Source organism: Camponotus vicinus, unplaced genomic scaffold (assembly GCF_025532165.1).
Source record: "Camponotus vicinus isolate PSW18456_S1 unplaced genomic scaffold, iyCamVici1.0 SCAF_6, whole genome shotgun sequence".
Classification (NCBI taxonomy): domain Eukaryota; kingdom Metazoa; phylum Arthropoda; class Insecta; order Hymenoptera; family Formicidae; genus Camponotus; species Camponotus vicinus.
Window position 1 is genome coordinate 13,502,186 of NW_028141978.1, and position 11,041 is coordinate 13,513,226.

The 11,041-nt window shown below is 28.0% G+C and overlaps 1 protein-coding gene and 1 long non-coding RNA gene across 2 annotated transcripts; both read right to left on the bottom strand.

Annotated features, from left to right (window-relative positions):
* Positions 1 to 2,871: 2,871 nt before the first annotated feature.
* LOC145973615 (cytochrome P450 4C1-like) lies at positions 2,872 to 6,580 on the bottom strand. The gene is made up of 9 exons (XM_083103140.1): positions 6,400 to 6,580; positions 5,800 to 5,893; positions 5,158 to 5,260; positions 4,893 to 4,998; positions 4,547 to 4,653; positions 4,399 to 4,467; positions 3,992 to 4,160; positions 3,208 to 3,387; positions 2,872 to 3,135 (listed from the first exon to the last, which is right to left on the bottom strand). Exons 1-9 carry the CDS (start codon positions 6,485 to 6,487, stop codon positions 2,969 to 2,971), a joined length of 1,083 nt encoding a protein of 360 aa, XP_082959266.1. The 5' UTR covers positions 6,488 to 6,580; the 3' UTR covers positions 2,872 to 2,968.
* Positions 6,581 to 7,268: 688 nt separating this feature from the next.
* On the bottom strand, positions 7,269 to 8,323 carry LOC145973627 (uncharacterized). The gene is made up of 2 exons (XR_014439521.1): positions 8,097 to 8,323; positions 7,269 to 7,741 (listed from the first exon to the last, which is right to left on the bottom strand). It is a non-coding gene; the product is annotated as an uncharacterized LOC145973627 (long non-coding RNA).
* Between the last annotated feature and the right edge of the window lie 2,718 nt (positions 8,324 to 11,041).

Consider the following 11,041-nt stretch of genomic DNA (forward strand, 5'->3'; position numbering starts at 1 on the left):
TATAATGCTTTTATTCTAAAAAATGTGTTTGAGGACAAAAGTAACTTTGTGGACGAAAGTAACATGTTTCAATGCTTAAAGTAACGCGCGGCTGGTCCCATAATAACTGTACCAAAGGCGATTCTTATTACGTATGCCATAATTGTGATTCGGAATAGATCCTAATCTCTTTTGTATAAGTAGTTATCATGCAATTTTTACACTATTATTTAGAACTATTATTTAGACTTAAAAAAGTACAAGACTGGTGTGATATTAAGTATAATTATTTTATGATATTACTTATAATTATTTTGCTTAACGAAGATTATTTCTTTTAAGTTTTTCAAAGATGATAAAAATAAATATTTATTTTATTTTTTATTTTAATATAATATAATACAAATTTATAAAAAAAGTTATCTTGCTTAATAAAAGATTATAATAAAAGTTGCCTTAAATTGAAAAAAGTCATATTTATTTTATTTTTCCGAAAATAAGAACTGGTACTTTTATCCCCAGACTATGTTACTTTCGTCCCCGGCCCCCAAAATAAAAGTAACAATCAACGTACTTGCGAAAAACTATAATAGCTCTTTAAATATCTATCATTTGAGATTGAAACATAGGTATAATAATAGAGCAATAAATGGAGTATTTTAACATATAATCTTTTTTTTTATATCTCTAACGATAATTAATTAGTGACCTATAATACAAAAAATGTTATTTTTGTCCCCGGTCTCCCCTACTATACAAAAGTTGTGAAATCAACACTATTGAAATCAACAAACAAAAACTGTGCTTTTGTCAAAGAATCTCGTTCGTCAATGTTGAATTCACCGTGCAGTGCAATATACCTTCCTGTTTTATTCTCTATTTTTACATCAAGGTACGAACGACAATCTCGATGATCCAACAATAATTGATCGATCAATTCTTCTTTTTTATTCGTTATCAATCAATACATTTGTAGTCAGGAATTTCCTCGCGATCTTAAAATGAAAGACCGCAAGATTCTGCAAGTAAGACAAAATTTTGAAAATCTGATTTTGAATATCATATTTTGAATCACTTATTATTTGTAATTGGAATAAATATAAAAATTTTTTTTTGCGCGTAATGATAAAAGAAAAGCAATTCGTTCGGTTGAGTTGTCCGTTTAAGGTATACTTCCATGATTATAATATCCCACACAACACAGAAATTGCAGCAACATTGCAGCAACATTAAGGTAATATTGCTGCACTGCTGTATGGGATATTATCAAATTAAGAAAGTGTTAGTATTTCGTTCATGAGCAACAACAATAAGACGCTTTATGTATTTATGCATGAGTCGAATAATATGAACATTTTAAATGATTAAAATTTGCATGATATATTTTTCATTTTTGTTTAGCAGAATATACATTATTATTTCATTATCAAAGTATTTATATATTATGTCATTAAATTTAGATACTTCATTGCAACAGCCTTTAATATACACTAGTGTAATGTAGTGCGGATAATGCAAATTCATCATTAATACGCAGTTTTTCAACTGGTGCATGTACTTGACTCCTTTTTTTTATCTTTTTTTAAAAAGATTATATTATTATTATATAAAAAACTTTGTACAAAAAATCATGATATTAAAGATCACTACATTAATGATTTTCTGCTTTAGCCAATGCATGAGCAAATGTAGTACTTCAGTGGCTTTTAATATGTCGAACATACATGTACTCTTCTTCTTTCTCTATTCTATTTATTTATCATTTTAAAAGAGACATGAAGCGTCCGTCTGAAAAAAAGTCTGCTCATGGAACGTTAATACATCAAAAATATTCATCACCGAAAATATCGATCACCGAAAGATCGATAATATTAATGATGAATAAAAAGAATGATTAGGCGTATATTAAAACATGGTCTTCATGATAAAAATAGAATCATATATTGTTACATTTTACATAATAACATATATCATTTTTATCTTTTGCGCTCATTATATCTGCATTACATACTAAAATAAATTATATTATGTATCAACAACAAGTATGTCTTTGTTATAGGTACATCTTAATCGAAAAAACTTAATTTCCTTGTCCTATCATATTCAAGTTTTATAACATGCAAACACTTTTTGCCAATTCGTAATTAATATTTAACAAATCATTCGTGTTATATGAATAAAAATATTGATTTTTTTAATAAATATATTATTTTCTTCAGTTATTATAATCCCTCTAAAAACAAACCTTATAAAGGTAAAAAAATACGCAAAGTACATAAAAAATGTTATACCTTGTATGCAACAAAATGTTTAATAAAAAAAATCCTTAAAAATAATTTATTATAATTAATAATTTTCCCTTAAAAAATCATTTTTCTAAAAAAAATAAAACTTCAAAAAATAATTTCCCTAAAAAAATACTAAAAAATAAAATATCATAACTAAATATGAAATCAATAATTACGATAATACATATTAAATATCATAACTCTGTATATATATGCAGAGTGTCCCAGTTATCGTGTGTCAGAGAGAAACCATAAATAGATATCGCTAAACTAAACTAAAAAGTTCTAAATACCATTTTGCAAACAACCATGTAAAATTTAGAGATATTAATTAAAGAAAATCGTCTAATAAGCTCCCGATTGGCGTGATTAAGCAGTCGGCCATTTTAGCAAGGATGGCGCGGAATAATCGGATCGTATTTTTACGACATTTCCACGCAATTTATAAGAAATTTTAATCACCTTCTAGTCAAATAATTATTTTTTAAATGAGAACTATATTGATTTTTAAATGTTAAAAGTATTGAAAAATATCTATATTTTTTTTAGCAAACAATATCCATCTCCATATTTTTACAATTAAATATAATGTTCATTTACAATGTGTATTTTGTTTATAATTGCATATATAACATATATAACGATTTTCTCGCAATTTGCACATCTTACATTGATATAGTATTTGCATTAGTTTTAAACGGCTATTTGCATGTGATGGGGATGAATCTCACATGAACCGGATGAGAAGGACGAAGTATTATATCGGTCCTCAACTGAATATTCTTCAAATATTCAACCGGCTCCAAATGAAAATTGTGCACCAAAGGAGCTATCATAGCCTTCAATTCCAACAGGCCAAATCGTTGACCTAATAATATACAATATTCAAAGTCTTAAAAACTATCAGCCTGAAGAGAAACGAAAATCACGACCAATTCACCTATGCAATTTCTTGGTCCTGCGCTGAATGGTAGATAGGAATAAGGATGACGATTCTGCATCTTTTCTGGTAAGAATCTATCTGGATCAAATACTTCTGGATTTGGCCAAAAATTAGGATCTCTGTGAGCTCCGTAAATATTAAGATGTAAGGTCGTTCCAGCAGGTATGACATATGAATCTGAAGTTTTACAAAATTTGAAAATTTACAAAAATATGTTTTTTTTGAGAAAAATAAAATGTACATAATATTGTATTTGTAAAATATAATATAATATATGTATTAAATTTTTATATGTATTAAAGGATCCCGCATATTTTATATGAAAAAAGTGGCTTCGGTCAAATTGAAATATGTTGTAGTTTAGGTGGTGCTGATCAAAAGTTTCCTGGGGCAAAAAGTCCAAAAATCAAAAGTGTAAAAGATACGTTGATTTGAAGTAAGTAGTATTGAAGTTTAAAAAATATTGTAGAAGTGATACACATTATATATAAATATTTTTTTCAAACATTTATATATTAATTTAATCTATGTATTCAAAAACAGATGTTTTTTAAACTTCAATACCACCCACTTCAAATCATCGTATCTCTTATACTTTTGATTTTTGAACTTTTTGCCTCAGGAAACTTTTGATCAACACCACCTAAACTGAAACATATTTCAATTTCACCCAATTTGACCGAAGCCACTTTTTTCATATAAAATGTGCGGGGTTCTTTTACGTTCGATAATATATGCTTCGTGTTATGTGACATTTAAAAATAATAAAGTGATTAATTACGTAGTTTTACATCTTCCGCAGTATCTCGAAATATTAAAAACACACTGGGATACAAACGTAGCGCTTCTCTTAAACATCTGTCTAAATATGATAAATTTTGCAATGATTTCATGGTAAGTTTCCCTCCGTTCTCTTGCATCACGGTATTAACTTCAACCCTCACACGTTCCTATGTCATCGATAATAATTTAAAAAAATATTTTTCAATTCAGGTTTTTATGTGTATAAATATAAATAAATTCATAATAAATCAAAATATATTGTTCATATTTGTTTTGAGATATTTTAATTTTTTTCGGAATTTATATATGTATAGAAAAATATACTGTAAAAAAAAACCTGATATTTGTACTACTTTGAATAAAAATCGCAATTTAAATAGTATATCATAAGATATTGAGGTATACCTGGACATCTTTGTGTTCAGCTAATAATAATAAAGCAAACATTATACCCACTGCTGTAGTATCATGACCCTGTAATCAGATTGTCATATTGTTATATGTACTTAGATAATATGTACAAAAATTAAAACAAAATATTACATATGCGTACTTCAAACATGAAAGTATCGACTTCCTCCCTTATGTCCAAATCAGTTAAAGAACTTTCTCGAGATGCGGATATTAAAAGGTCCAACATGGCTAGCCGTTTTTTTTTAACTAGAAGTCATTAGCGATTATCTCATTTTTGCGTATAGCGCTTTAATTATATAACATTGTTCTAGTTTAAAAATTTAAACTTTCTTACAAATAGTAATAATTTATTCTTATAGCGAACATGTATTGCATCATTTCGTGTAATTATACATATATTTAGTGTAAATAGAGCAAGTATAATTTATAATTTTAGAGAGATTGTGAAGTCGAATTTAAGTTAGAAGCTCTGATTTCTTACATACTTCCAAATACTTCGACCTCTTCTGCCTCCGTCTCTTTATCATCTTCAAGATTCTTTAAGTATCGATTACCTGTGCGTTCATGATAAAGTTTTCTTTCCGCGATGACCTATACACGAGTACGATATTTAATTTTTGTATTAAATAGCAATGGCATATTGTATTATATTACAAGTATTAATAATGTAATATGCTATTAATATTACAAGATTTATTGTAATTTTTAAAAGTGCTTGAAGGACTTGAGATAACATGACTTATGACGTACTTTTTCTGTAAATCCATGCAATATCTTCAAGACCTCTTTTTGTCTACTTCCTTGTGACGATAGTGAGAATAATAAATCATTAAGCAACCAAGGCCTTATTGCTCTAAAGCGAAATTCATTTATAGTTATATAATTTCAATAATAATGTTATTTTGTAAAAGCCTTATTTAAAGTCATCATGAAGTAATAGAGTAACCTTAATTCTAAATAATCATAGATTATAGACAATATATGAAAAATTTTAAACTATATGTGTGACGAAAAAATTATGTAGAACCTTCTAAAAACATTGTATTTTTGTTTTAGCTAAATATTTTTTTATCAAAGCTAAATATTTTTTACTCTACAAATTTTATTGCCCACACAATTCATTTTTCTTAATTTTTCAATAGTTTCAAGATTGAGAGCAATTTTAAATAAAACATTTAATGGAGCATGTACAATACATGTTAATTGCTAATTGCGGACTTAAACGAATCGATATTTAATATTGATATAAACATTAGTTGTTCACCTTCACATGACTGGTTAATAATCAATCTATTTTTCAAAATGTATAGCTATATCATTATAATAATTTAAAGGATCATAGATATGTCACACATTTATAATTATTTGTTATACTCTCATATATCGAATTACCTATAAAGTATCAATTCGATTATTTCATGAATTGCATCCCGATACTGTTGTTGGAACTCGCCGAGTTTTTGCAGAGAGACGCCCATGGCAGTTTCTAAAATATATTTATTATATAGAGTGTTTCAGAATTCGTGGACATAAAATGTACAATATGATTGTTTATGCCAGAAGAAACAACTTTTTCCTCTGGTAAAAGTGCGTTTTAATACTACTTTTTAAACGAGAACAATTATTTAAATTACTCATGAATCAGGAGTGATACGCACACAGCCTGCGTTTGTAAGAACTACAACTATGCATGATATTTTTCAATATCGCTATTTTGAATACAATTTATTTAATAAGAGAACAATTTCTAATTGATAGTACTGAAACAATGATTGAAAATAAAATAAATAGATTAGATAATATGTGAATAATTTTGATTCCTACGTTTTTAAAAGAATTAAAAAATAAACATAAAATAGCGTACAGCCTCAAACACCATGCACACCTTACAATATTGGCAAATAGGTCGGGTTTTTCGTGCACGCGCAGTAAACACGGCATCAATAACGTATTTAATGTAGATAAAAAGATGAATTATTCACAGAATATTACCGCATATGGCATTTAGCGTATATTCACTAATAAATGGTAATAAATCCTTTACAACTGTCCCTCCGACATCCTTCAAAGATTTTGTCATGCAATCACTTTCCTTGATCAAGATATCAACAAACTGATTTAATATATTAAAATGGAATGCAGGAGTTAATATCTTTCGCCGTGCTTGCCATATAACGCCTGAAAGAAAAACAAGATAACGCAAAATTATGCGATAAAATACAAATAATAGAATATAAGACTTATAAATATTATAGTGCCTCTTTAGTTTAATGTTTACTGCCCAATATTAAATAACAATATTATTCTACATTTATTTCTTTTTATATCGCAAAATTCTTTTATAATCCTTTAAATATATCTTCTCATGAAATTTCTACATAAGTGTTGAAAGTATTAACTTGAATTTAATTATTATTTTGTAATCAAATCTTTATAGATTGATAAATAAAAAATTTACTAAAATTTATTAAAATATCTGTTAAGTAATGATGTTTGATTTAAAGTTGAAAATTTTTAACTGAAATATCTCATAGAGAAATCATCTCTATTACTTTTACTTAATTAAGAATATATATGTATCGGGCAAAATTATTTCTCGATATTTTCTCATTTGCAGGTTTCTTTTAAATTTATTAATTTATAAAACGAGAAGTTATATAAGTTATATTATATAAGTTCACCATTAAAGAAAGATAATATTTAAATCTAATTGTAATATTTCATTGTAGTTATTTGATTTTTTTGTGATAGAGATAAATTGATAACAAACTGCAGTGCAACCGAAATAATTAAGTATTAAATATTTCGAGTGAAAGTGAGAAAAATTATTTCAAAAGGATGTGAGTCTTATTAAAATTGAATGTGTTTGTACAATGCGTAATTTATTTGTCACACGAAAATTCTGTTACTTCAAAAAATCATATTTGCGTCACCTTCGACCGGATTTATTTATTTTTATTTTTTACAACTTTAACGTTTCGACCGGTATAGCAATTCTTATTATTTTTTTATTTATTTGGTTCATTATTTGTTTTCAACTTTGCGTTATTATGTTCACACAAGGGGGTATTAAGGGAGTATTCTAGTCTAAAAGCCGAAATTTTGTATACTATTTTCGCAAATTTAAAAAAAAAAAAGTGTGTTTTTTTTGGATGCGGTTTTTCTCACCGCATCCCAAAAATTTATATGTACATACTTGAAGTATATTTCAAAATTTTTTTACTAAAAAATAATTATAAATAAGTGCGGTACACAAAATTGAATAAGATAATAAAAAGAAATTTGGCTCCAAAGTCCATGGCTCTTATGATTCTGGCTGTTCTGCTTCTAAAATCTGAAACAAAAAAACCAGAGAGATTTTTAATTAGTATGAGTTTGGCTATAGATATCGAAATGAAGAAAATATTGAAAATTTAAAAAAATGTCATTTAGAAAATTAAATTTCGATTTTTGCCATTCTTTTTCACCAATAAAAAGCTGTAAAAATTAAAAGAATAATATTTTGACTTGATTTTGGGAGGGGCTTTAACTATATTTATGCTGAAGATGTGTACATATTTGATTGATCAACTCATATCAAATTGATCAACCGGTTTTTGAGACATCATAAGATATCATAAGATATCATGAGAAGCAAAAAAAGTATTTACAGATTTTCACATTGATTACATAGAGATAATTTTACTTACAATCAAGCTAGTGCAGGGCCATACACGGGACCTTTCTCCTGCTCATAAAAGTCCTACTGAGCTGTTCTCTCTTCCCTGCGATTTAGTTTTTCGTCTCTAACGAAATCAGTTGAACGCCGTTTCGAGCGGGTAATACGAGCTTCGTTCCGAGAATTTGCATCTTCGCTTGCTGTGACCAATAGTGACTCATTAAGTTCGTAACTTTCAAAATCGGTATAAATCCTTCATTGAAGATAAAAAAAAAAGTTGCTATACTTCAATCTTTGCTCCAGAATGAAGATGTTTTGGAGCAAAAGTCCAAAAGTCAATAAATTCAAAAAGTTTTAGTTGTTATTTTGTGTTTCTCTTAAATAACGTTCCAGCAATTCACTAGCCGAATCTAGCCGAAATATAAATGCCGACACAATGCTCTATTGTGCACCGTGCGGCCCGAATGCCGAGTGCGCGCCGGAGATCGCTCTCTACCGGGGAGCTATAACTGTGCTATAACTGTGTCAATTTTGTCAATTGGAAATCTTTTTGTAGGCATATTTTTCATATCAAATACTTGCAAAATATCCAAAAAAGTCCGACTTGCTAGACTAGAATACTCCCTTATAATATACGACAATAAACTGTAATAAAAAAGTTTGTATGTTAACAGTGTTATGTTACCTGTACTGGTGAGGAGACCTGTGCCGAACCAAGGATGTAACATATTATATAAACGACTTTTCTCGATGTGCTTAGTGCTGCTTAATATCTTCTAAAATCACCGGAAACATCTATTTATTATAGCATTCAATCTCAGATGCACAAATAATTTATTAATTGTATCTCATATTTTAATCTAATCTGTATAGAGTTCTGTATCAATCCTTTTTATGTTTTTAAGAAATATTTTCAGCAAATATCTTCTTGTGAAATACAAGATTCCTAAATCTCTAACTAAAGTAATGTCTAAAAAGAATTAAATATTTCCAGAAATTTCCATATTACCTCCAGATCATCTGGATGACGGATAGACACACTAAATTCGAATAATCCCCATACTTTCATAATAGGATAATACTTATTCCATAGTGTACACAATAATTTCCATTGTTCCACTAAAAAATATATTATAAATATCGATACAGAAATTAAATAAAATTAAATAAAATTGAATAAATTTGAAAATTATTTCGAATAATAATAATTAAAAATTAAATCAAAATTGGCAAATTAGAAACGCAGCGCAGTAGTTCGAGTGCAAGAAAGAAACAACACTTCTTTCCTTCTGATTATTCGTATATTTCAAATTAAATATAATTACACTAACAAAAGCGAACGTTTTGGATGATCTTTTAATCCCCCCTCAGTTCAATGCGCATTAAATTATAAAAATATCTGTCTTCGATAGATAACGTTAGAATAACGTAGTGTAGATAACGTTAAATTATATCTCACAGATATCTGGTACATTTTACATTATTTCAAATAATCCTTCAAATTATTGTACAGTAATGTGCCAATGTGTTAAATCCAGGGTCTGTAAACTCCTTTGTTAGTATTTGTACCAGCGTTAGTAACGCCATCTAGAAGTCTGCTTTCAAATAATATGAACTATCTTCCGAAAAAATCAATATACTGGATCAAAAACGATAGATCAAATACGCTTGAAGACATGTGTTACAATATATTGTTGTCAATTGTAGTGTTAATTAATTGTTTAACATTACAATTGACAACAATACATTACATTATCATTACATGAGACTTTATATATTGCTGTATGAATCTTTTGGCATTATGTTTTTATGACAAAACTACGAAATTTATCTAGGCCGAAATAAAATAAATCTCGTGTGATGATCGCTAAGAATTCGTTTAAATTGTTCCGAAAATCATTATTGATATGTAAGGTATTGAAATATGAAGAGGGTTTTTCTAGGGATGGTTCTCATTAAACTCTAAATTTGCTTGATTCTTGGCTAATAGCAATCTCAGATGTTCTCGTATTACATTGAAAATATAAGCTAGAGGATAACCATTGTCCAAGAGAATGCTCATTATCATAGATCAAAGTTTTTTTGATGAAATCTGGGATGTGACAATAAAAAGGCACGATATCCATCAGTCCTACAATTATTCCTCTCTTATAGCATAGTGGATGATTCCATTTATAATTTAGATATCTCCCAGAAAAAGTGATTTTATGATCTCAAATTCAATTAAATTATTGTTCGCGACTATCGTAACATCGAAGAAATTAAATTTATTATTCCTTCCTCCATTGTAAACTGAAATCTCGGATGAACAGAGTTGAAGATATCCAAGATTCCATTGAACATGGAAAAGGGAACCGCCAAAGATATATCATCGACATACCTGTAATAAAATAGCAAATTGAAAGAAATATGTCCAATTCCATCTCAAGTCCAATTGAATCTCAAGTCAACATGAGAGATACACAACGATATATCATTATCAATTTGTAAAAAGCACAGAATCTGATGAGTCATGTTTATGACTAGTAATTAAAATGTAAAGAGTTAATTTACGTATATTTCGTATATTGCATATATTACGTATATTATGTAATATTTCTTTGTATTCATATTTTTACTTGTTAGATTTACTTGGGATTTAACACATTGGCACATTAGAATACAATAATTTGAAGAATTATTTGAAACAGATATCTGCGAGATACAATCTAACGTCTATGCGTTCTAACTAATCTACGGGTCAAAGGCAGATATTTTTATAATTTGATGCGTTAAACACTTATATAATACTTTGTAATGCATATTGTTAATATCGCGCTGAAGAGGGATCAAAAGATCATCTGAAATGTTCATTCTTGTTAATGTAATTATATTATTTAATTATATTTAATTTAAAATATACGAGTAATCAGAAGCAAGGAAGTGTTGTCCCCTTCTTGAGCTCCAATTACTGCGCCGTATCTCTAATTTGCCAAT

Coding starts and splice junctions, on each gene's coding strand:
- LOC145973615 (XM_083103140.1), bottom strand. CDS start 6,487: ATGACAAAATCTTTGAAGGATGTCGGAGGGACAGTTGTAAAGGATTTA. Junction 5,261..5,799: donor ATCGAATTGATACTTTATAG/GTAATTCGATAT, acceptor ATTTCGCTTTAG/AGCAATAAGGCCTTGGTTGC. Junction 3,136..3,207: donor AGGACCAAGAAATTGCATAG/GTGAATTGGTCG, acceptor GTATATTATTAG/GTCAACGATTTGGCCTGTTG.